The sequence below is a fragment of the Peromyscus leucopus genome, chromosome 9, assembly GCF_004664715.2.
Source record: "Peromyscus leucopus breed LL Stock chromosome 9, UCI_PerLeu_2.1, whole genome shotgun sequence".
Lineage (NCBI taxonomy): Eukaryota > Metazoa > Chordata > Mammalia > Rodentia > Cricetidae > Peromyscus > Peromyscus leucopus.
The window spans coordinates 2,692,048-2,718,526 of NC_051070.1; the positions used below are offsets into that span (position 1 = coordinate 2,692,048).

Here is a 26,479-nt window from a genome sequence, read left to right on the forward strand (position 1 = left end):
CTAGCCTTCCCCAAAGCAGGTGGCTATCACCTATTGTACTGCGAATGTGACTATATATAAAAGTTAGAGATATAAAGGGTAGAGACAGGTGCAGGCTCACTTTCCGTTCATCTTTTGACCAGTGACCCTGATTCCCGGACCTCAGACTTGCTCAGGCATATGTACTACTTGTTCCTGGGCTTTAGGCCTGAGATCAACATCATCAGGTTTGCTGGGTCTCCGGCCTGCAGCTGGCAGGTCCTAGAACTTCTCAGCCCCCACAGATGTGTGGGCCAATCCCACTACCTGTCCCTATAATAATTTCCCATCTTGACCTGGTAGCTGATGCACTTGGGAGGTGGACACAAGAGGATCAGGAGTTCAAGGCCATCCTTAGCCACCTACTGAGTTCCAGGCCATTCTAGGTTGCACGAGATTCTGTTGCACAAAACTAAGATGATTTTCATTATATTTATTTATTTTATAATTATTTTCATTATATTAACACCGTGTGTGTGTGTGTGTGTGTGTGTGTGTGTGTGTGTGTGTGTGTGTTTCTGTTTTGTTTTGTTTTTGAGATAGGGTCTTACTCTGCAACCCTGCTGTCCTGGAACTCACTATGCAGATTCACCTGCCTCTGCCTACCCAGTGCTGGGATAGAAGGTATGCACCACCACACCCTGCTAACATTTTTGTTTCTTAAAAGGCAAATCCAAATATATCATCCAAATCCCTTTTTAGCTTGTCTAAGAGACACCAGATTAGTTAGGAATACATCTTGATTTGTGCTGTTTGTATGCTTTCACAAACTTTAACACACTTGTAAGAAATGTGTGGGAATTCATCTGACAAGGTAAATGCGGTTTACATAACAGCATACTATGAAATAAGCCATTGTTATGACTATTAGACATTCACTGTTCTTATTTAGGATCCTTAGGTGATTATATATAGTACAGCAGTGATAACAGGTTGTTGACATTTAATGGCATTAAAGATGATTTTCAACCATCATTCACTAACCATCTATTACGCTGACAGGTCAGGCTTAGGCTTGGCAATACTCACTGTTGTAACGGGTATTAAATGGTGCTCTGGGTGATGTGTACAGGTCAAGAAAGGAACCGAGCAGATAGAATTTGATGTTTGGTGTTGCCCAAACTATATATAATGTGAGCATTGTTTAAAAACAAGAACAATACTACTTGTGACAAGAGGTGGGAAGAACAGGAGTCATTCATAAAAGGAGAGAAAGAAGCTGTGGTGAAGATGCCTCCTTAGTCACAGGCGAGGAGCCTCATAGCTGTCTGGATGCTCTCTGCGCACAGTGAATAGCTTTGCTGACACTCTCTGGAAACCCTTGATAAATATCTAATAGCTGATACTTTCTTATGATATATGGCAGGACAGATTTGCTGATGTTTCCTTTTCTCTGTTTGTGAAAAACACCCTAAAGGTGCCTCTTGTTTAGAGATTTCTTTATAGAAATTGTTCTAAGCAGTAATAGTCCTAGGTTACTTGATCTAAAACAACAAAATACAAAACAGTAAAAACTAATGTTTTATAGACCCTGGGATTTTACTTATTTATTTTAGCAAAATACAAGAATTTAAAGCGTTCCTTTAATTTTATAATTCTTTACCGTGGAATAGCCTGGGACATCAACTCTGTTTTAAGTAACAGAACTGATAACTGAACAAGGAAACATAGTTAGATTATAAATTTCTTGCTTTAATGAAAGTTCCTTAAACAGTGAAAACAGCTTTCAAGGACTAATGTGGGTGAGTGTTTTGCCTGCATGTGTGGATGTGAGTGCAGTGTGTACTTGGTGCCTGTAGAGGTCAGAAGAAGGTGTCAGAGGCCCTGGAACTGGAGTTACTACCAATCGTGAGCTGCCATGGAGGTGCTGGGAACCAAATCCAGTTTTTTTTTTTTTTTTTTTCAAGTGCTGAGCCATCTCTCCAGCCCCAGTTATTTATATTTTATGTGTATGCGTGTTTTGCCTGCATGTATATATGCATCAGATATGTGCAGTGCCTATTAGGCCAGAAGAGGGCTTTAGAACCCCTTGTACTGGCGTCATAGATGGTTGTGAGTCACCATGTGGGTGCCAGAAACCCAACCCAGGTTCTCTGCAAGAGCAGCAGCAAGTGCTCTTCACTTCAGGTCCATCGCCCCAACCCCAGTGGCTAACAATTTCTGATAATATATTGTGGGATGGATTGATGGTGTTTTGTTGTTGCTGTTTCTTTGTTTTTTGAGACAGGTTTCTCTGTGCAGCCCTGGCTGTCCTGGAACTTGCTTTGTAGACCAGGCTGGCCTTGAACTCACAGAGGTCCGCCTGCCTCTGCCTCCTAAGTGCTGGGATTAAAGAGGTCCTCTGTGCTGCACCTTTGTGAATACTAGTTACAGGACTGTCTTCAGTGACAGGTCAGTCCCCTCTGTGATGCTGACCACTCATGGCTCCTTTTCATAAAGTCAGCCATTATTCCTCCATACCATCCTCTACTGCAGCCTCTCAGAGTCATATTGTATGCCTGTCTTCCACATTAGTCTCTGAGCAGATTTTCAGAGATGTGGAAATTATTTGTTATTAGAGATAGGGTCTCTTTGAAGCTCAGCTTACATTTAACTCACCATCCTCCTGCCTCAACCTCTGAAGTGCTCAGCTGACAGTGTATAAATCACACCCAGCTTGGGATGTTACGTTTTACAAATCAATTAATAAATAGACACAGTACCCATTTGCTTTGGACTGGCATCACCTATCTGGTTTTCTTGGATGCATTCTATTCTCCCTTGTCTTGCCTATTCTCCAACTGTAACCACCTCCAACCTTTGTGGCTTGACACAAAATTCCACTTTTGATTATACCAAACCCACTATGAACACGACACATTAGGTGGTGGGTGTTCTTCTGTAAGGGATGACCCAGAGGTGCAGGCACCTTCACATCTGGTTCCCATGGTCACTGTGGCAAAGGGAAGAGTGGGGTTGGAGGATCAGGCATAAGAATTTCATGTGACACCTCGATCTAATTTGTTAACTAGATCTTGTTGCACAATCCTAGCCCACCACAAGGGAGTTAGGAAGTTCCGTCTGTTCACCCAGGAAAAGAAACAGGGGTGATGTACATCTGCTGACATGCTTCCCAGGCCCGACACCCAACAGTGGGGTCCCAACTTACACAGTCAAGTTCAAAGTCACCAGAGTCTCCTCTAACTTGCTCCTACTCTATCTTATGGCTCAAGGCATATTTAGTTTCAGGCCATTCTCTTTACAATAAGAAGAAATTCTATGCTCATTAGCAGGTTTTCCCATAATTCCCTCCTCGGCCTCTGGCAACCACAAACTCAGTTCTGCACCTATGGGTTTGCTTCTTCTGGTTCTGGACATTTTGTGAGCGAGAATTCCTGGAAAGAATCTTGTGGTGATATTGTGTTCCCCAAAATATTGTGCACCCTAATAAACTTATCTGGGGTCAGAGAGCAGAACAGCCACAATATGCAGAAGCCAGAAAATGGTGGCACACATGCCTTTAATCCTATCACTTGGGAGGTAGAGATCCAACCAGATCTCTGTGAGTTTAAAGCCACACTGGAAACAGTCAGGCATGGTGATTCAGGCCTTTAATCCCAGGAAGTGATGGCAGGAAGCAGAAAGGTATGAAAGGCGTGAAAACCAGGAACTAGAGCTGGTTAAGCTTTTAGGCTTTTGAGCAGCAGTTCAGCTGAGATCCATTCAGATGAGGACACAGAAGCTTCCAGTTTGAGGAAACAGGATCAGCTGAGGAATTGGCAAGGTGAGGTAGCTGTGGCTTGTTCTGCTTCTCTGATCTTCATTCACCCCAATAACTGGCCTTGGGTTTGTTTTTATTAACAAGACCTTCTAACAATTGGTGCAACATCTGTCTGCAAGGACTGCAGAGATGTGGAGGGGTTGGGATGTTGCAGGTCCATGGCTAATTACCGTATTTCAGCTCGCTTTAGCCCCATGAGTAGCCATGGGGTCCACCTCTGCGTCAGAACATCCTGTGACTAATAGATAAAAACCTTTTGGAACCCATTAACTTAGCAGGTCACTAGCTTCCACCAACCTCAAAGCTAGGATGTCATCGGATAGCTTCCGAGGCCTATAAAGGAAGCTTCCCCCACTTGTAACTGCCTCTCTGATGTACCCACCTGCTGGAACACGGTCCACGGGTGGAGTTGTGTGAAGAGAATTCTGAGTGTTTATGAGGAAACTCCACAGTTTTTTCAGAACATGGACTTGTTCTTGGAATGTGTGTTCAGGCCCCTCCCAGGTGTTGGAGTGAGTTTACTTCGGATGTTGTTGATTTATATAACTCTATGGAACATGCTTCTGCCATGTGCAGCTTGTTCTCAGGACTACACTCTACTCAGGTGACTCTTCCTAACCCTCGGGGTGTAAGCCGTCTGACGCTCTGAATAGTTGACTATTCCACCCCATGTTTCGGCTCCACTCTCCAGGTTTCCCGGCCTCTAGAGCGATGACACACACCAGTGTATTTTAAACTTGCCTTGATTTATGACTTTCTTTGTTCCGTAAAACTATATAACTTCATGAAACTGCCATGTTGGAACATGGAATTTGGGGTAACCTAAATTCCCAGGCCATGGTCACTCAAATTTGGCTCTAGGATAAACTATCTTTTATTCCCTTTAAAGTGAGAGCTGTGTTTTTTTGCATTGACAACTTTGTATACATATAATCACATGTTAAGTGGTCTTTGTATCTGATTGCTTATACTCATAACATTATGTTTTTTAAGGCTCACATACATTATCACATTAAGCAGTATATGTCCTTACTTATAGCTGAATAGTATCCCCTTGTATGGATATATCACATTTTGCTTATCTGTTCATCAATGATGGAATTTGAGTTGATTTCAGTTTTGGGCTAAAATGAATGATGCTACTTCTACAAACATTTGGTACATTATTTTTGTGTGTGGGCATGTATCTTCAGTTCTCATGTGTGCCTGCTTAGGGGCAGAATTGTTCAACCATGTGCTAATTGCATGTTTAAAATTTTGAGGAATCCCCAAACTGCTTTCCAAACAATTGTTTTATTTTACAATACCACTCACCAACAATCTATGAAGATTCCAATTTCTCTACATCTCATCTGCATTCTTTAGTCCATCTCTTTTCTTTTTTTCTGCCAGTATAGAGTGTATAAAAGGGTATCTGTGTGTGTGTGTGTGTGTGTGTGTGTGTGTGTGTGTGTGTGTTTCCAAATGACTAATTTTTTGGGTGTCTTTTCATGCACTTTGGAACATTTGTATACCTGGAGAAATATATGGTTGGGTCATTTATTCATTTTATAATTGAATTACTTTATATCATTTACTTATGAGTTCTCTATAAAACTGGACACTAGCTCATTATATGTGATTTACACATATTTTCCTTTTCTCTTTCTTTCTTTCTTCCTTTCTTTCTTTTTTTTCTTTTTTCTTTTTCTTTTTTTTTTTTTTTTAAGACAGGGTTTCTCTGTGCAGCTTTGCTCCTTTCCTGGATCTCGCTCCATAGACCAGGCTGGCCTTGAACTTACAAAGATCCGCCTGCCTCTGCCTTCCGAGTGCTGGCTGCGATTAAAGGTGTGTGCCACCACAGCCCAGCTCCTTTTCACTTTCTTGATGTGCACTTCCCTTGGGGAGCTGTCCTTCCTCCTCCTCCCACAGTCCCAATGACAAACTCACTGGGGACCCAAGGAGTTTATAAGGCTTACTCACAGAGCGATGGGCGGAGATAACGGCGGTGTGTGGATGAATTAAAGCAGCCACATAGAAGGTCAGCACCCAGAAAGGATAATAATAACTCTGCCACAGCTGTGCAGATGGGGTCCCCTCCCCTAAGCCTTCCCAGAGACCCCCGAGACAGCATGCATTTAGGGAAGAATTGTTTACCATTGGCTAGGAGGTGGCTGGGTACTCAGGTGCCGGTCCCATGACCCTCCCAGGCCCCATCCTTCAAAGAGAGAGCGCTGGTGGTCAACAATCCCAGCTGTGCTGATCTTTGGTGAGCAGGTGCAGCCAAACTCCTGACTCAGAGGCCAATCCTTTGCAGCACGTCCTTTGAAACAGGTAAGTTTTCAGTTTAGATGAAATCCAATTTGTTTATTTTCTTTGTTTTTTTCTGCTTGAGGCCACTGTCCATTGAAGATCACAAAAATGTATGCCTCCATTCTAAGTATTTTATAGTCACATCTTTGGAGTGTCACACTGTAACACACACTTAGATATTATGTGACACAGAGGTGTGAGTTCACTATTTTGCACATGCATATTTAGTTGTGTTAGCACCAGCTGTTAAAAAAAGAACGCCCTTTGCCTATCCATGGTCATAGCACTTCTGCCCATAATGTATTTGCTCAGTTTGGAATCATTAATTATATCTCACTGGTTTAGATTTCTGAAATCACGTCAATATTAGGTAGTCCAGTTTTTATTTTTACAACTGTGTTAGATATTCTAAGTTCTTTGCATTTCCACGTGACTTTTATGGTCACCTTCACAGCTGTAAAAACTCAACTGGACTTTTGATAGGGATTGTGCATACATTAATTTGGGGACTATTTTAACAATTTAGTTTTTGAGATAAAGTCTCCCTATTGGCTTAGGTTGGCCTAGAACATACTTCATCTAGGCCAGTCTTAAATACATAATCTTGCCTTGACCTCCTGGATGCTGGGATTATAGGCATGTACTACCATACTTTGCTTTCATTTAAATAATATTATATCTTGTAATCCGATGTCAGAGCAAGTCTCTGCACCGTCTTTCAATTACATTTTTCTAGTTTTTAATGTTCAAGTCTTAGATTTGTCTTAGACATAACTGTTTTATTCTTTTGATGTTACTGTAGATTTAATTGTTTTCCTAATTTGTTTTGGATTATTAAATTGCTAGTATATAAAACATATACTAGCTTTTTGGATATAAATCTTGTGTCTTACAACACTGCAAACCTGGTTTATTATTTTTAGTAGGTTTTTGTATGTGTGTACCTTCCTTAGGCTTTTTTATATAGAACACCAAGCTATGCCTTTGTGAGGACTTTTGCAGTACTTCCGATTTTCTATTTATTCTTGATACCATTTTGGCTGTTTATAATTTGTCCCTACTCTTGAAAAACAGGTTTATTTTTTCCAAGATTTAACTTTCAATTTTTATTTATGTGTATGCACATGTGTTTGCCGGTATGAATGTGTAAGTTGTGCCTTCGGAGGTTAAAGAGGGCACTGGATCAACTCAGGAGTTGGAGTTACAGGCAGTTGTGAGCCTCTGTGTGGGTGCTGGGAATTAAAACCCCAGTCCTCTGGAAGCAGTCAGTCCTCTCCCCATCTCCCAGGAGCACCCACTCTCAACAGGTTACTTTTTTTTTCTTTCTGAAAACAGATATGCTCTTTCAAGATCTATCTGAAAGAGGTTTAAGGTGAATCATATTCCCAGGTGTGGAGTGAATGCATGCTCCTAATCCCAGCCTGGCAGAGCCTGAGGCAGGTGCATCATGAATCGAGACCACTTGCTATAGAGGAGACACTTTCAGAAACAAAACAAAACTAATATGTCATTAGATCATGTGCATATCTTAAGGCGAACAAGACACAACGCAAGAAGGTCATTAAAAGATGGGTAAATGCTTGAACTGTAAATACTTTTCTACACTAGTCATTTATATGTAAAATCTCAAGCCTGATTATAATTATACATCTTCAATGCTCACTAGAACCATCACCAACACAAAAGAAACTTCCTTTTAGTTTTGGAAAAGATCAGGTTCCTCCCTCTAGATAAAAAAAGACATTGGCATCTTCTGCCACATCCTAAACACCACCCACCAGGAGCACCTGAATTGTAGGGGTGTCCTTGGAGCTAACGGCCATCATCTCCATCAGCAGTTGCGACTGTGTACAAGGACCATCAAGATGGGGCCTTGTGCCGGGCGTTGGTGGCGCACGCCTTTAATCCCAGCACTCGGGAGGCAGAGCCAGGCGGATCTCTGTGAGTTCGAGGCCAGCCTGGGCTACCAAGTGAGCTCCAGGAAAGGCTCAAAGCTACACAGAGAAACCCTGTCTCGAAAAACAAAAAAAAAAAAAAAAAAAAAAAAAAAAAAAAGATGGGGCCTTGTGATGGCTGACATTTCTTCACAGAAGAAAGAAGCGGGGACTGGGTCCCCACTCCCCACGAGATGCCAGCCTCCTCTCCTGCACTTCTCAGCAGCTCTGCGCAACTGCCCTAAATGCGCGTGACCCTTGCCAGCCCTCAAGAAGACAGCCTATATAGTGTGTGGAAGGTTTCCGGAATTCCTCGTGCTTGCTGAACTGAGGGCCGAGGGAGGTGTCGCTGCTTCGAGAGAACGACGCTCCTGGAAGTAGCCCCTTACACAAGTAAATGAGCCGGTAAACGCAGTGTTTCCCCAAGCAGGACTTCCGCGTCATCAGAGGGCCTGTCGTTGGTGCCCTGTTTGCAGGGAGAGGAGGTCATCTGTTCAGTCCAGAAAGACTTCAAGCCACATCTGCTGATGAGTGGCATTCCCTGCCCTTTTCTTGAGCTGACAGACCTCCCGCTATTATGAGGCTGTCTATCTAGGAAGGAGCTGGTGACAGGGTAATACAATTCTGGGAATTTTTTTTTTTTTCTTTTTTAAAGACAGGTCTCTCTACAGAGCCCTGCTGTCCTGGAACTGGCCATGCAGACCAGTCTGGCCTTGAACTCATAATCTGCCTGCCACTGCCTTCTGAGTGCTGGGATTAAAGATGTACAACACCACAATGGACCAATTGGGATTTTAAAAAGCATTTGTACTTAGGTGTTATAGTTTGCAGTAGCAATCCCAGGACTTGGGAAGTTGAAGCAGGAGGATTTCCCTGAATCTGAGGATAGCCTGGGCTACAGAGAGACCCTGTTTCAAGAAAACAAAAAAAAATTCAAACAGAAAAATAAAACTGGAGAGAATTCACTATCTTTCCAGACTGACCTATGAGCCAGACCCAAATCGTTTTAAATTAAAGCCTGTTAGAACCGGTGTGACACAGCTGGGGTCCGGTTTGCTTTGTTAGTACTTCTCAGACTGCTGAGTTCAGAGAGCTTCATGGTTCAGACTAGCATCTCAGTTCACATAACAGGGCTGCCATCTCCAGCGTCGCTCAGAGCCACAAACACAAGCGGTGGACAGTCAGACACAACAGCGATAGTTTCCCCCACAACAGCAGGGAATGGTTGGCCTGCCCCCCCCCCCATCCTCACCCCTCCACCCCCACCCCCACCCCCGGCTCTATTATCCCGTAGCTCTACTCTGAGAAATGTCTAGACCATTCCAGCTTTTCACAGAGGAGAAAAAAAAATCTGGTGTGTAATTTAAAAAAAAAAAAAGTAAATTAAGAAACAGCCCGAAGCTTCTGGCCTCCGTGAGCACCACAATCAGGTGCACAGACCCACACATGTAATCCAAACTAAAAACTTAATCAAGGAATTTTTTCCTTAAATCTTTCAAATTGGCAGGCTCGTTCAGTGTTACATCCTGAAGATTCAATTCAGTAGGGGGAAAAAAAAATCCATTCCAGCAAGCATTTATCGAGTACCAACTACATGCCCGAGCTCTGAGTCTTAACGTGCCAGGCCGGCCTATTAAGTCCAGAATGGAGGTGTTTTGCCCTCTAAACGGGGTATTTTCACCTTCCACGTTAAAATTATCTTTACCGGGCGGTGGTGGCGCACGCCTGTAATCCCAGCACTTGGGAGGCAGAGCCAAGCGGATCTCTGTGAGTTCGAGGCCAGCCTGGGTTACCGAGTTAGTTCCAGGAAAAGGCGCAAAGCTACGCAGAGAAACCCTGTCTCGAAAAACCAAAAACCAAAAAAAAAAAAAAAAAAAAAAAAAAAAATTAGCTTTAGGCCAGGGTTTTGGCTTTTTTTGGTGAGGTGGGTCGCGATTCCGATTTTTTCCAAAAAGTCTCCAGGAACTTGATCAGGAGGTGTCCTGAGACACCGCCACCCCTGCCCAGCCCTGGTTTTCAGGGCCACCAAACCTGGTGGCTGACCAGGCAGGTAAGACGCTGTCTATCCGGGGGTGGGTGTGGCTTGAGCAGCCGGACCAATCAGCGGAGCCTCCCTGAAGACAGACTTTAGGCTCGAGGCCCCGCCCAGACCGAAGCCACGGAGCATGCGCCGTAGGCGGAGCGCCGAGCTCCGGTTCCTTCGGTCTCCCCAGCTGGCTAGGACGCGGCTGTGTCCCCATGCGCTCTGGGGGAGGGCGGGGATGGCTGCGTTAGACGGTCCTCCCGGAGGCACGCGGCGGCAGCGACGACTCCGGGGTTCCCATGCTCGGCGCCGCGGTGCAGCCCGCTGGCGGTGCCGCTGAGTCACATCAGCCCCTTGCAGCCCGCTGTCCTCAGGCTGCAGCCGAGATAACAGAGGTGCCGGAGTCCTCCTGGCGCCCGAGGTGACGCGGCGCGCGGGCCGAGGTCGGCGTTGGGTCCTGCGCCCCGTCCTGATCCATTCCACCGCCGGCCCGACGTCTGGGGACACTAAGGTGACCCAGATCCGCCCGGTCACGGTCTCCAAGGAGAGGACTTGTGTCTTCTCCGTGTCACATAAACACAGACTACTTTGCTGGATGCCAGGTCCAGGGCATCATGGTGCCACCGAGCCCACACCCTCAAGGGCTCCGTGAGGCCTCCACAGTTTCTCCGGGGACCTGCTTGCAGGCGCTCAGGCTCGGTGCCCTCCGGGGCTGTTCCGGGGTTCCCGCCCTTGCCGCTCGCCCCGCCCCGCCCCGCCTCGCTCCGCCCCGCCCCACCCCGCCGGACACCCCGCCCCGAGGAGGCGGCCGCTCGCCGAGGTTGGTGGCATGGGGGAGCCGCAGCGGGCGCTGCACTCGAGATCGTACCGAGTGAGCCCAGGCGCCGCCGCAGGCACAGGAGCCCGGGGAGGACACCTCGGGGCGTGACGCGGCACAGAGGGCGTGGCCTGGGCTGCTGCGCCTGACGACCCGGCAGGGACCCGGGTTCCCGTGCCGGGGGCGCACCTGGCGGCGGCGCGACCGGGCGGGACCGCGCGCTCCGGGGCCCGCGGCGGCGGCCGGAGGATGGCGCAGCAGCCGCAGCCCGCGTCGGCGGAGACTCGGAAGTTCACCCGGGCGCTCAGCAAGCCGGGCACGGCGGCGGAGCTGCGGCAGAGCGTGTCGGAGGTGGTGCGCGGCTCGGTGCTCCTGGTGAGCGAGGCGCGCAGGTGGCGGGCGGGCCTGGCTGGTGCCCGGGTAAATCCCGAGCAGAGGGGGACCGGAGAGTGGTGGGGGAGCCGGGCAGCAGGGAGAGCTCTTGGGGGGTGGGGGTGCGCAACTTCCAGAGTCGGAGCTTGCCCTCCCAGAGCTCTTCCTCTCCTCCTGGGAAATTTCCGCCCTCTGTCCACTTCCCTGCCCCCACGTTACCTGTCCTCTGCCAACTGGGAAGTTACTCATCCTCCTCCCCACCGTCGGTGTTCTGGGGGAGAGGGGTGTTGGCAGATGTCCTGGCCCTGGCGTGTAAAATGAGGTGAGGTCTTTCCCACCCAGCCGGGGGTTCAGCGTGGAGATGTTGCCGCGGATGCTTCGGGTGGACAGATCTCTGCCCAGTGTCGTGAGCTGGCGTCCCGAGGCTTATTATGACCGGTTAGGGGTGGACTTGCTCATCTCATCCTCGTTACAAATTGCTTTGAAGTCTGGGGATTTGAGGCTAGCAGAGCAAGGCAAACCAAGATGAACCTATTCTTGGCAGCGGCTCCTGGGAGAACAGGCCTCTGGGTGTGAGGAAGGTGAAGTTTTCAAAATCAACTTTTCCGCAGCCAGGGACGGCCCTGCTGTATTTGGAAAAGAGGGCACGCTCCGATCGCTGGGCTGGTGCCGGGAGAGCAGCAGTCTGTGCTTGGAGGGAGCTAGTTCCTCAGGGCAGCTGGAAACTTTTAGCAGCTCTTGGCGTTTGTTTTCTTGAAGGGGACTTGTTTGTGGGTGTGTTCGTTGGAACATGTGAGGAGATGGGCCTAGGAAGTCATCGTCTGTGGCCTTTGTGGTGCTGTGTGTGTGGGACTGCCAGGGAACGCTGTTGATGAGCACAGGGCAGATCGATGCCCTTCCTGGGCAGACAGGATTGCATGAACGGTGTTGGTGGAGTTGGCTATGGATTTCCATATCCAGTCTGCTCAGTTTGAGTTCTCTGTCCTTTGCCAGACCTGCTAACTCACCCTAGATTTTTCAAACTTGAGTTTGATCTGTGATAAACGGGTTTTATTTTCCAGTTTCATAGACGATGATCAGTTGAAGGATAGCACAGATGCTGGGAACAGAACGGGCCTTCTCTTTGATAACCCTGGCTTCCTTCTGTTGCCGAAGCACCATTGCTTGTTAGCTTTCTGGAGTTGCCCGGGAGAGTGCGTCAAAGGAGAAGAAAACCATCCGCCTCAGTGGTATCTCTCCTCTTAGCTAGAACTCGTTCTTAATTGGGGTGCTGTGCTCATCAGGGGTGTTGGGAAGAAAGTAGAATCAATGAAACACTTTATTGCGCTGTGAGTTCCAAAGTGCCCCCCACTCCCTGGAGAGAAGGTACCAGTTGTGCAAGCCATTTAGGGAGAACACAGTTGACAACGTAGGCTGACACCACTCATCACCCGTGTGCTGCAGTCCTCGGATGTCTGTGTCCTGTGTGAAGATGACCTGCGGACAGTGTTGACGGTAGTACTCCCATGTGTGACGTGCTTCTGCTGCCTTGATCTGCTGACACTTTTATTAAATATGAAAATCCAGACACCTTGCTGGTGTCTCAACTCTCAATCTTGTCTGTCTGTATGTCTGTGGCCACTTGTCTGATGAATTCTGTGATGAAATAATCACAAAATACAAGGAAGGAGGTGAGCCATCATCTTAGGTGCAGGGAAGGCTCCCAGGCTGGATGGGGAATGCAGTCCAGGGAGGAGCCTGGGAGAGCTGTCAAGACACTAAAAATTACCCACAAACCTCTCCCACTACTCTCTTCCTCCTGCTGCCCCTGTGTCTGCCAGGAAGTCACAGCAGGTACACCTGTCACATAAATTCCGGCCCATCTCTGCCCTGTGAGGACCTAAGGTGATCCCATTCTCTCAGGAGGCCGCGCAGCTACCACGACTTGGTCCATCCATCCATGCTTAGGTGAAAATTGGTTCTTCTTTTGGTAACTTGGGTTAGGGCTAGCCTGATGTCCACAGCGTACCATGTGCTCAGTAAATGTTTCTCACCAGCTGACTCATAAAAGCAGTCCTGAAGATGGCCTAAGACCATTAGCGACGCCCAGATCTAACTAGCTCTTCCCAGGCCTCACATACTAATGAGGGAAACAGTTCTGTGCAGAACAAGGTTGCAACAGTCAGAACTTTGAAGTAAGAAAGTGACATGTGCTTATAAAGCTATAAGTAGGACCCTGTTCAGTAGGTCCCTCCCTTTTATGGACTCAGATCTGTGGGCTTTTCTAAATCATTCTGTATTAATTTGAGAAGCTTAAGGATAAATATTGATAAATAAACACATACATACATTAAATATGAAAATTGAGACTACTGGGTGAACCTTTGTTTTGTCATCTGGACTAAATAATTACCAAGATTTTGCCAAATTTGGTTAATCTCCCCTCCCCCTCCTCCCTCCCTCTCCCCCTTCTCTCCCTTCCTGGTGATTGTGAGTTTCAGGCCTTTAACACATCTTACCTCTTTATATCTAGTATTTATTTTTAGAAACTAGGAATAGTTTCTTACATGACTGTGATGCTTTTTTTTAATGACACTAATAATATGTTTTTCAAATTTCTTGGATTAAAAAATGCATTTGATTGCTTTTTAAAGGTTCAAAAAAGTTTTGCAGGCCTTTGAAAATATGCTTAGCTTACTCGTGAACCTTAGACTTATTTACTTTGGAGAAAGACTCTATGAGGGTAGTTCTAGTGTTTAATCCTTGAAGTTTAGCAGTTCAGAGCATGGGTTGTATTTCTAGCTCTGTCCCTTATCAACTTCCTAGGTGTGTAACTTAACCTTCATAGGCCTCAGTTTCCCCATCTGTGGAGTGGGCGTGGTATTTAGGAAGGGAAATGGACAGTGCAGTTCAAGCTCTGAGGGCTAGCCTGCATCCTATCCTGGCAGCTGGTCTGTTGCCCTTTCTCTGGACCTCAGGGCTCTTGCTCTGTTAGCGGGTTGGACCAGATTGTTTTTAGAGCCCTTCACCCAAACTCAACAGGCTTTGGTTCTAAGCGATCTTATGAGCACTACAAATAAACTGGAGACGTTCCTAGCTGTAGGAAAAGGAATCTTTGATTTTTTGGTTATGATCGAGAATCTTCACAAATACAGAATTTGCTTTCTACAATTTAGAACAGTTGAGAGGGCTGAGGGCCTTGGGTTTAAAATGCATGCTTACCTGTCTCAGGGTCGAGTTGGGATTGCTTTTGAATTCCTGAAGGAATTTCAACTTGGGACTGTCCGCTGTGTTTACGACAGGGTCATAACGGCCCAGATCTAAGAATATACCACCAAAGCAGTCAGAGGAGCCTTTCTTTGGAAGATCTGAGTGTTGTGACACTCCGGCTAGGTTTGCCTTGCACTTGGGTATTGACACACAAGTCATCTGGCTGCCTGTCCCTACGTCCTTACTGAATTTATCTCGGTATGTTCTGCCTCAAACTCTCCTCGGATGTCAAGCCCTTGCCAAGGATACCATTCCACACCCCATTGAGATGTTGAGATGCAGCAATGTGAAGTGACCCAGGTCAGGTCATCCCTGGCTTTTCTTTTGTGTTACTAGAGAAGGAAGGCCGGCCAGAGGCGTGGGGAGATAATATCCTGCGCTCTGCGCTTGAGGCCTCCCTCAGCCATCCCGTGTTATCTGAGGTAACCCGAGACCCGAGTTAGGGATGTTCTTTGAAATCCTCAGATAAGGAAAAACCTCATTTTGGCTATAACTTAAATCAGATATGTCAGCACGCTGACAGCTGAACTGGCCTGAGCTCGCCCTGTCCTTCTCCACCCTCTGGTGGGGTCCTGACAAACAGAAATGTCCCAAAATACAGGAAGCAGGGTGGAGGCCCATCTCCAGCCAGATAATCAGCAGCAGGTTCCATTTCTTTAGTTCTTAGTGCCTTTGACTGTTAGGGGCAGTCTGTACATGAGTAATGCCCTGAATTTGGTTGAATGGGGAGGAAAGAATTTGTGAAACTGTTACCCACATTCTAGATGTTTATTCTGGGCTCGGGCACTGCTGGGTGCCAAGAAGATGCTGCCACAGCAGTTCTTGTCTGGTTGGAGTACACATTCTGAAGAGGCAGACACTGCAGTCACCTACGGTAAGACAGATGACAGTGTGCAGGAACACTACTGAAACCAAGTTAGATGTGTGGTTCAGAGTCCACCATGCTGATTCATACCTGTAACCCCAGCTCAGGAGACTGAGGCAGGAGAAGCATCATGCCTTTGAGGCTAGCCTGGGCTACAGAATGAGAGCCTGTCCCAAAAGTCACTTACCAAAAGATTTTAAGAAAAGTATGCAAGTTGGGCATGGTTGTATACACCTTCCATTCTAGGACTGGTGAGGCACAAGCTGGCAGATCTGTGTATTCCAGGCAACCAGGGCCACACAGTGAGGCCTGTAAAACAGCCAGAAGCTCCCAAACTAGGCATGCAGAGCTACTTACAAATGCGAGCTTTTATTTTCTTAGTGTAGGGAGGACTGGATATCTTGATGATGCAAATCTGGAGCCAGCCTTCATGTTACACGTATGGTGTTCTCTGATGCCTGTGAGAATGTCACTTGTGGAAGGTTAAGTCCTCTCAGGCCATCCCCACAGGTGGAAGGGCTGGGTCTTGAACTTTTCACCCTCAACTTTTAGCCACTCTGACGGCTGCCTCCTCATCTCACTATTAAATTTCTGTTTTTCGTCACAAGTGCCATCTAGTTAGCAGTCAGTAAACTCAGAGACAGTACTTGTCCTCTGGTGTCATCTGTCAGTATCTGCTGTGTTACGTTAAAAAAAAAAGTGTTGCGAGAGTCTTCTCCAGGGACGAGCCTGTGATGGGTTATCCAGTACCATCTAGGCGGTCCTGAAATTGTGTATGTATGAGAAACACTGAATGGATGGTGCAGGCTAGCATTTATATATTGATGCACTTATATACGTGTGTGTGTGTGTGTGTGTGTGTGTGTGTGTGTGTGTGTGTGTGTGAAGATAATACGAAGAGGTCTTGAATTTGAGAAGGGAGTAGGGGTGAACATGGCGTGGGTTGGGTGAGGAAAGAGATAAGAGGGAGATGATGTAATTACACCTTATTTTAAAAATCTTATGAATCTTACACAAAGTTTTAAAAAGAAAAGCACTCCAGTAGAAATAAAAAGCCAAAGTCATCGGTTAATAGGGAGTTCCCCAAAGAGGGGACTACAGTTAGTCAATTTATAACAAAGCAACAACAATACATTTATTCTTGCTAATAAAAAAAATTTAACCAAAACAAGATACTGTTACTGCCTGCCAGATTTGCTGATATAGAAGATGTATTTGCAGGATCTCTGTTCGTGTGGTATTTTATGAGAACTGCGTCTCCTGGAGTTTTATAACACGATGGATGCTGTAACCCCTTTGCACTTTGTTATACACATACACACATCAAGAACCTTAGCACGCTCCCATTCCATGGCCCAATATTTAAAATTACAGACACTTCTGGCCTGAAATGTGCACTGGAGTCAGTGTTGTTCATTTATGGCAGAAAGTGTGAAATGCTGACCATGTGCAAACCGGGTAAAAGTCATACAGCAGTCTAAATAAACCGTGGGCCAGTTTAAAAGCCGCCAAAGCTTTGTGTCCCAAGACCGACTTGAGATAGCGTGGAAGGCTGCGGGTTGCTCTCAGGCTTTGGGCAGGGCTCTCTCTTAGGGTACACCCTTGCTTTGTTTCTCACCGTATGTAACGTGAAGAGTGCTGAGCTTCTGAGAGCCCAAACTTGCATGTGTGAAAAGTGGGTGTACCCATAGTACTGATTCAGAGCTTTGTGGATAAAATGAGTAAATCCTGTCAAAGCTCCAAGAACATTGTCTGACACATTACTAAGATTTAGTAAATGTGCGTGGTTGGAGCTAAAATCACTATTAACGGAAGTAAAATCCAGGTTGGAATATTTATAAGTATGATTTTATAAGATGAGATTTTACCAAGTCTATGCAGTGCAATAAAGAACATTGGGAGGGATATCAAGAAAAACTATTTAGCCACAATGTATGTTCTTTGCAAAGAAACTCAGTTGTAAAATAAAAACAAACACATGAGTTTGGACATAGGCCATCCAGTGTGATAGGGGATGTAGTTTCATAAGAATGAGATTGAAAGGGTGTTCCTGTGGTAACAGTTTCTCTAGCAAAAATCTGTCTGCCTGGGGTGCCTGTGTAGCCTTCAACATGAACTCGATTGCAATGTGGTGATGGTTCATGTCTTTTGGATATGGGGCTAGAGAAAGGTCATGTTTTGTCTTTTTATCCTCCCATGTCCTTTCCCCAGTCCTACAATTTGTGATTACTTTTACTATTTTGAGATTTATTGGCAGGAGAGGTGGATGAGAATGTACTGTGATACGTGGTGAGCGGGCTGCACCATGGACGTCATTTTGTATATTTTTTTTTTGCAGGAAGACCAGTTAATTTCATTCCTGTTGTATGTGTGAGCACCTGCAATTCTATGTTATCTAGGAAAAAAAAAAAAAGATGATGTCCCTCAGATTGAACAAAGTAGGGAAAGAAAGGTTGAGATCTGGGAGTTAGCTGAGAGGCTGACCATAGACGCCACAGGCGCTAGGTACTCTCTAAGGCCTTGGTTGCTCACGCCTGGCTGTGGAACCCTCCTTTGAGCTTTGAAAGCTGCTTTCTTGTTCACTCCCTGGGTCTGCCTGTGTCCTCATCACCCCAGCTTCCTGGCCGCTGTGATTGGCTTCTGTCCTTGTAGGGCGGACCTGAGTCCTCACCCTGACACCACTGGCCTCTCTCTCACCCCTTCCTCCCTGTGTCCCCACTGCCGCCACCTTCACCCTGCCCCCTGTGGTACCGGCCTCCCACAGGGATGCTGTGCTGGCCTGGGGAGTCTACTCTCCCCTCACTGGGCTTTCAGAAGCCTTAGCTCTGTGAGGTGGTCCCCTGGCTAAGCTCCGCTCTTCCGGTATCTTCTGGCACCTGTCCTCGGCTTTCCTATCGGTGCTTGAGCTTGGCGGTGATGAATCGTACATTCTCACTTTTCATCTCTAATCGGAGTCCTTTTTACGTTTTTGTCTTTGTTTTTATAGACAGGGTCTCACTTTGTAGTCCTGGCTGGCCTGGAACCCACTATATAGACAAGGTTGGCTTGGAACTCACAGAGATCCGCCTCCCTCAGCTTCCTGAGTGCTGTGGGACTAAAGGCGTGTGCTAGACGACGATTGGCCATTTTTATTTTTCCTAATAAGGAACATTGTCTTATCACTGTTGACGTCATGACTCAGTCCTTATGGTCTGAGAACCCCACGTCTCAGTGCTTAGAGCCACACGGTGTTCTCATTACACTGCCTCAACACTGCGAGTAGGTTGGGTGCCCAGGTGACGCTGTCCTGTGACCCGGGTTGATGCAGACAGCCACCATCTTGAATGCATCTTGAATCTTTGTGGAGAAAAAAGTAGTGTGGTGACCTGGCTTACCATGCTCATGTATCTAATTGGCTAAAGGACATCTTGTGGCCACACCTAACTCCAAAGGTCAGCAAAGGACAATTCTTTGATCCTCTGCTTGTGTGTTTTGAGGTTGTCTGGTAATGTGGTCCAGCCTGATCCTGAGTTTCTGCTTTGTGGTGGATGATGACCTTGGGTTCCTGGTCTTCCTGCTTCTGCTTCCCTCGTGCTGGGATTAAGGCAGGTGTCTCCATACCCAGCAGTGGCAGGCCTCTCTGCAGGCCTGCAAAGCAGAACTCAAATCTTTGGTAAGCCGTATGGATGGCGCTTCAGTCTGGCATCCCCTTCTGTCTCCTGCCCAGTAGAGCTAGGGCCAGGGTCCCTCTTCTCTGGGCTCTGGGCCCAGCTCTCACCCCATCCTTGCCCCATCCTGGAGCACCCCAGGTTTGGTGCTCCATCTTGAAGACACCCAGTGCTTGCTACGGCCCTTGGTGTCTAGGGTGCTTCTTAGGAGGTACCCCTCCCCCTGCTCCCTGACTGAGCTCTTGGTCATCATGCCAGCCTCAGCAGCAGGTTTTCGAGCTGCTGGGGTAGTAATTACCCCCTGCCCTGTCCCTCTCTGCCGCCAGACTTGGCTCTTGTTCTCTGCATCTGTACTCCGTCTGCCTGTCCGCTGAGATGGCCCCCTCCTGCGCTCTCCTTTTCCTGTGTGCTGTGCAGCGTGATTTATGCTTATATGTATACAAATGTAATAATCTGTCTCTCTGACTGTTGGTTTACTGTGTTTTTCCCAGTGCCTGGTACACAGCAGAATCTCAGTGTACATACATATGTGTGTGTGTACAATTTTTTTTTGAGACCAGATCTTGCTCTGTAGCCCAGGCCTGGCCTGGCCCTCATTTTGTAGTCTAGGCTGGCCCTCAAGCTCACAGGCCATGCTCCTGAGTGCTGGGATTATGGGCATGAGCTACCATGTCCTGTAGTATTTTTTCCCTCAGTGAATAAACAAATTCACTAAAGATAATACACCTGCCAGGTCTCATTTTTCTCCCTCGTAGTTCCCCAGGTCCTCCAAGTTTCCTTCCTTGGCCCGATTTTCTATTGACTTTATTCCACTTTACCTCCCGTTGGCAGATTAGTGTTCATGGTACACAGTCCAGCGTGCTAGTTTCTTATCGCCACCCAGGGAGATTCCGCCGCAGCCCCTGGTGTATGCTGTGGTTGGCTCTGTGTTTCTCTACTTTAGAGAATGCAGGCCAGATGGCGACTCTTAACCTGGGCACTATTTTAAAGCGGCCGCACATTTGGAATACAAAGTAGGACTCATTTTCTTTTAGCATCCATTTGTTTCCCAAACTTTGTAGAGCAGCCAAGTGTGACTTTCACACCAGGTGCTTAGGAACTCATTTTTCTGAAAACATAGCAAAGATCAAATGCCACCCATTAGAATCATCAGCCAGGAATGGTGATGCGTGCCTGTCACCCGAGCTGTGAGGGAGCTGAGGCAGGAGGGTTGCTGCAAGCTGAGGCCCACTTAACCGTTGGCGGTGCTGTTCGTTCATTCAACAGCGAGTCCCACAAGCCCGGAAGAAGAACCAGGACAGTAGTGTGTCTCTTTTAAACCTGGATTTGCTTGCTTTTCACTCTTTTCCTGTTGGGTTTTCCCCCATTTGTAGCTCAACTCTTCCGTGGATCCACATTTGGATCCCTGAGAGCACATATGATCTGGTCAGAGCTTCGAGTCGTCATGGTACATACTCCCCTCCCTTTCTTTGTTTATAGGAATAAGCAAAATTCACATAGTGTGTGGGCAGTGACCGCTTCTCATTTACTGACTGTTAATCTGAAATTGAAGGTCTGGGTGAAGGCATGAGCCACCTGGGGTCACGTTTGCCTCCCTTGGAGTTTATTCTAAGCTCTGTTGTTATTTGGCATACTGTATTTTCAGAAATTTTAAGATGTTTATCTCTGTTTTATGTGTCTGAATGTATGTGAGTGCACACGTCAGTCAGGTTTTCTGGAACTGTAGTTACAGCAGCCAGTTATGAACCACTGTGTCTGTGCGGGCAGCTGAACCCGGGACCGCTGCAAGAGCAGCGCTCTTACCCGCTGAACCTGCAGCCCCTAGAAACTTTGTCTTGCAGAAAGTGCATGTTCAGTCCTGCAGATATGGAAGTGCTGTAATGAAGGATGTTTACCATGTTAAAAACAGGTTATGGCAGCCTGTACACAAAACGACTTACCTGGAGAAAGGACAAGCAGCATTTTGTCTGTGACAACACTGGGGCTCACAGATGCGATGGCAAAGTGTGACGGTGCTCCTTCAGGGTGTGTTGGTGGCCCAGGGCAGTGTTCTTGCTCTGGATGGCGGTGGGTAAGGCCTGGGCCCGGGGGCTCCAGTTAGTGCTTCCACTTCCTAGTCCTGTTTCTTCGTCCGGAGAGTGGACACCGTGATGGGACTTACCCCGGAGATCTCGGTGAGGAATTGAGTAGCTGTGTATGAAGCACTTAGCTCATGTGCACTAGAGCAGGGCTTGGCACACAGGAAGTGCCCGCTGAGTGCTTGGTGTTGTTGGTCCTGAGGACAAGAGAGAGGCAGATCATAGCATCCTTAAGCACGCTGCTGTGGAGAACCATTCCTGATGCACATTTATAATATTGAGTAAGGTTGAAGCAGGGTATAGGACGGAGTACAGGTAACCATATCTGTGAACTCTTGGCAAGAAAGGAAATACAGGAAGGCAGGAATGTGGCATGTTCTGTGCACGTCTGAAGATTCTCGGGTGTTTGACTTTCATGAACTAATAATCAAGAAAGGATGTGTCTCTTAATGCCTGTAAAGGTGTGCTGGTGGTGTGTTCCCCAGGTGTGAGCTCCTGTACAGGTGTGCATGACCATGTGTTCCCGAGGTGTGAGCTCCTGTACAGGTGTGCATGACCATGTGTTCCCGAGGTGTGAGCTCCTGTACAGGTGTGCATGACCATGTGTTTTCAAGGTGTGAGCTCCTGCACAGATGTGCATGACCATGTGTTCCCGAGGTGTGAGCTCCTGTACAGGTGTGCATGGTGGTGTGTTCCCAAGGTGTGAGCTCCTGTACAGGTGTGCATGACCATGTGTTCCCGAGGTGTGAGCTCCTGTACAGGTGTGCATGACCATGTGTTTCCAAGGTGTGAGTGCCTGTATGGGGGTGCATGGTGATGTGTTCCTGAGGTGAAGTCACATGTGCATTTTGGTAGCAAAATATTGTCAGCTGGGATTGGGGAGATTGCTCAGTTGATGTGGTGGTTTGAATGTAATTGGTCCTCATATGCTCATAGGGAGTGGCCCTGTTGGCGGAAGTGTGTCACTGTGGAGGCAGGCTTTGAGGTCTCATATAGTCTCAAGTAACACCCAGTGTCTCACACCACTTCCTGTTGCCTGAGGATCAAGTGTAAGGACTCTCAGCTCCTTCGCCAACACCGAGTCTGCCCACACGCCACCATGCCCACCATGACATGAATGGACTAAACCTCTGAACTGTACGCTGCCACCTCAATGAAATGTTTTCTTTGTAAGAGCTGCCGTGGTCGCGTGTCTCTGCACAGCAATGGAGACCCCGAGACTGTTGTGTTTACCGTGCAAGCATGAGAATACGAGTGGTTGTGTGTGCTGGTGTCTGCTTGTACTCTGTTTGCTGGGGAGGTGGAGACGGGAATGTTTGTGACTCACTGGCCCAGTGAGAGACCCTGCCTCAGATAGAAAGTGGACGGAACCTGAGGAATGACATCTGAGGTTGGCTTCTGTCTTCCACGTGTATCTGTACACATTTGAACACACACACACACACACACACACACACATACACACACACTGAGGAATGACATCTGAGGTTGGTTTCTGTCTTCCACATGTACCTGTATGCACTTGAACACACACACATTTGAACACACACACACTTGAACACACACACACTTGAACACACACACACACACACACACACACACACACACACACACACACTGCCATTGTCAAACAGCCAAGAACCTTGAATTCACTACTTATAAAAAGAGGCTCATGTGAAACTATGAAGTTTTGTGTTTGATAGTTTTATAATGTCTATAATGTCTAACCCTCCGAAACAACCAACCAACCAAAAGCTCATCTTGTCTGAGCCTCTGGAATATCTGGATGATTTTAATTTTCTGTTTTTTTGATGTTTGTTTTTTGGTGGGGAACCTGAAGGCCAGGGAAAGGAAGTGACTTATTTCCGGTTGTATGGCTAAAATTTACATTTTAGTTTTCTTTTAGCAGAATGGTTAGAGACTGTATCTGTATATTTTTGTATGTATTATTTCCTTTTTTGAGACAGTCTTACACTGTAGCTCAGGCAGGCCTTGAACTCACGATATAGTTCAGGTGGGCCTCAGTCCTCCTGCCTCAAGCTCCTGGGCGCTGGGATTACAGACATGAGCCACTATGCCTGGTCAAGATACCATTTTAGATCACAGTTTTGTGAGAGCTCTTCAGTGCTGAACTTGAACCTTCTGGAAAGTACCACAAATTCTCTGGGCTGATAGAAACGGGTGGCATGCATATGAGAGCTTACTTTTTGGAGATGGAAGGTCACTTACAGGTTAACAGGCCTAGCTTCCTAATTTTAGAGGCAGATGATGAGGTCCATCACGGGTAAGAGATGGTCTGTGGTCATAGCTAGTGTTAGAGGCCAGAACAAAATCTGCTTTATTGACTCCTGGTCCAACGGATTTTCCCGATGGCAGGAAATAATTGCTTGGACGTTGTTTGTCTACATCTCACGTAACTTTGCAGACCACGCTAATCAGATCATAGCAGAATGTGGAACATCTATTTGCACTCCAAATCTCCTGCTGTGTGTGTTCTATTAGTCCCAGGCCAGGCCGAAGGTGTAATTGACGTTCATGAGTCTCCAAGCCCAGAAAGGGGTTTTTTGTTTCTGTGTAAGGAATATTAGGATGAAAGAGACAGAAACAAAATGAACCATCACAAAATTCATCTGATGAAAACCGCATCAGTAGTGGTGAAGGAAGAGTGAATAGTAGTCAGGTAACTGTTTCTGGATGGAAGGTGTCATACCGTGTTACTTCATTGAAATAGTGAGTCCCTTTTTAAAGTGTGTGTGTGTGTGTGTGTGTGTGTGTGTGTGTGTGTGTGTGTGTGTTACCATTGCTCTCCTGTAGCTGGAAGGTTTCTCCAGTCCTGCCTGGCCCTGCGGTCCCACAGCCACTTATAAAATACTCACTCAGAGGCTTAATATTATTTACAAACTATATGGTCTATGGCAGGCCTCTTGCTACCTAGCTTTTATATCTTAAATTAACCCATTTCTATTAATTTATGTTTTGCCACGTATTCCGTGGCTTACCAGTCTGTGGCGTGTTGTTCCTTGGGCAGCAGGCTGGCTTCTCACTAGATTCTGCCTTTCTCTTTCCTGTCTCTCTCCTTGGATTTCCCGCCTGCCTCTAAGCTGCCTTGCCATAGGCCAAAGCAGCTTATTTATTAACCAGTGGGAATAACATATGTTCACAGTGTACAGAAAGACATCTCCAGCATTTTCCTGGGTCTTATTTTTTTGAAGATTTATTTTATGTGTGTCAATGTCTTGCTTGTATGTATGTATGTGCACTGCATGCATGCCTGGTGTCTTTGGAGGTCAGAAAAGGCTACCAGAACCCCTGAGACCTTCTGCATAAGCAGCAAGTGCTCTTAACTGCTGAGCCAGCCCTCTAGGCCCCTCTTTCTGGGTCTTCTGCCTACAGTACGTGAATGCAGGAGAATCATTGTTAATATAGGGCGTTCTACCTTTCTGACTGCTTTGCCTTGGCTGAAAATAACTGTACATGGCAATTTTGGTTTAAATTGTTTTATTGTAGAAAAGGTTGTTTACTCCCTCCTTACCTCCCTCCCTCGTTTTTTCCTTTTTCTCTCCTCTCCTCTCCTCTCTTCTCCTCTCTTCTCCTCTCCTCTCCTCTTCTTCTCTTCTCTCCTTTTCTTTTTTGAGACAGGGTCTCACTATAGAACCCTGGCTTGCCTGGAACTCCCTCTGTAGACCAGGCTCACCTTGAACTCAGACTTCCACTTGCCTTTACCTCTTGAGTGCTGGGATTAAAGGTGTGTGCCACCATGCCTGGCATATTTCTTTTTAAAAATTTTACTGTTAATCATATATATGTAGGGTGTGTGTGTGCGCGTGTGTGTTATGCACATGTGAGTGTAGGTGTGTCCCCTGGAGCTGGAGTTACAGGCGGCTGCAAACTGCCCAGTGTGAGCCTGGTCTTCTAGAAGAGCGGCACACTGAGCAGCTGAGCAGCCTCTCCCGTCCCAGAAGTCGTGCTCCTGAGATTGTTCAGAGGGAGTATTTATTTAACCTGCCATTCTAACATTGCTGTTTTCCTGAGTGGAAAGCAGAGTTCTCATGGTGACGGCAGAGGTCCCGTAAAAACCGAACAGCAGGTTCGTTTACAATCTTTTTCGTTTACAAGTTTTAGCTGAAACTTGCAGAATCTGTAATCTCACTATGCTCATTTTGCATTTTAGTTTTCTTTATTGTTCAAAAAATTTTGTTAATGTGATAAGGGAATGTTGTTTTTTTTTTCCTAGAAAATTTCTTCTATTTGATTTTTTTGGTGAATCTGAAGATTGTATTTGCCAGCATTCCTTGGAGCTGATTTTGTGAAAAACCAATGAAGATAGTAATTGGAACTTTTTGGGTAACATGTTTCTGTGTCTCTCTCTCTCTGGTGTGTGTGTGTGTGTGTGTGTGTGTGTGTGTGTGTGTGTGTGTGTGTGTGTACATGTGCCGTGCACACATGGAGGTGAGGTCAGAGGGTAACTTCTGGGAGTTGTTTCTCTCCTCCCACCATGTAGGTCCTGAGCATCAAATTCAGGTTGTAAGACTCGGTAGGAAGTGTCTTTGCCCATTTGAACTCTCTGGCCCAGATATTAAGTTTTTAAGGGACTTTATTGGCTCACCACTAGCCACTCTGGTCAGAGATTCCTGACTGCTGCTGGTTTTCCCTGGAGGAGTTAATATACTAGGTCATCTGAGTAAACACGCTGCTGTTGGGATGTCTATGTGTGAGAGGTGGCACTGGAGAGGAGGGTTGACCAGTAGGAGTGCCTTGAGTTGGGGACCATCACACTTGATAAATTCCCTTCATAGGCTGGAGTTTTAATGCCAGAGGAGGATTTGAAGATAGACAGGCATGCTCTGGTGTGGTAGAATGGATGAGCTGGGCTCCTTTGATAGGCATGGGTAGCTGTAATTGAAGGATGTTTTAGGGTTTCTTTCCTTGTGAAGAGACACCATGGCCACATCAGCTCTTACTAAGGAAAGCATTTAATTGAGGCTGGCTTACAGTTCCAGAGGTTTAGCCCAGTATTGCCATGGCGGGAAGCATGGCTGCATGTAGGCAGACCTGGTGCTGGAGAGGCAGCTGAGAGCTCTACCTCCAGATTGGCAGGCAGCAGGAAGAGAGTGAGCCACTGGGCCTGGCTTGAGCTTCTGAAACCTCAAGGCCAACCCTCAGTGACACACGTCACCAGTTAGGCCACCTGTCCCATAATACCACTCCCTCTGAGTCTGTGGGGGCCATTTTCATTCCGACCACCACAGAGGAGTGGGTAGAGAATTTGAGGATCGATTCCATCGTTAGGAATTTACCCGTCTGTACAGTGTAGAGTCTTGGCGTGTTGAATATTCTCTACCCTAGGAAGTAAGCCCCAGCCTGGTCCCACCAACGCCTTCCCACCATCTCCTTAGGAGAATTGGCACAGCCCACTGAGTGCGG

At 46.8% G+C, this 26,479-nt stretch overlaps 1 protein-coding gene across 5 annotated transcripts in view; it reads left to right on the forward strand.

Moving 5' to 3' along the window:
• Nucleotides 1-10,841: 10,841 nt before the first annotated feature.
• Dock9 (dedicator of cytokinesis 9) overlaps nt 10,842-26,479 on the forward strand; it is a 269,995-nt gene continuing 254,357 nt past the window's right edge. For 3 of the 5 annotated variants that reach the window (XM_028868260.2, XM_028868248.2, XM_028868252.2), the window contains exon 1: nt 10,843-11,219. In XM_028868260.2, coding sequence (XP_028724093.1) covers nt 11,094-11,219 — 126 coding nt within the window. In that variant the 5' untranslated portion in view covers nt 10,843-11,093. Of the gene's footprint in view, nt 11,220-26,479 lie in introns of all 5 variants that reach the window. The other 2 variants (XM_037208305.1, XM_028868244.1) reach the window with 2 other exon arrangements.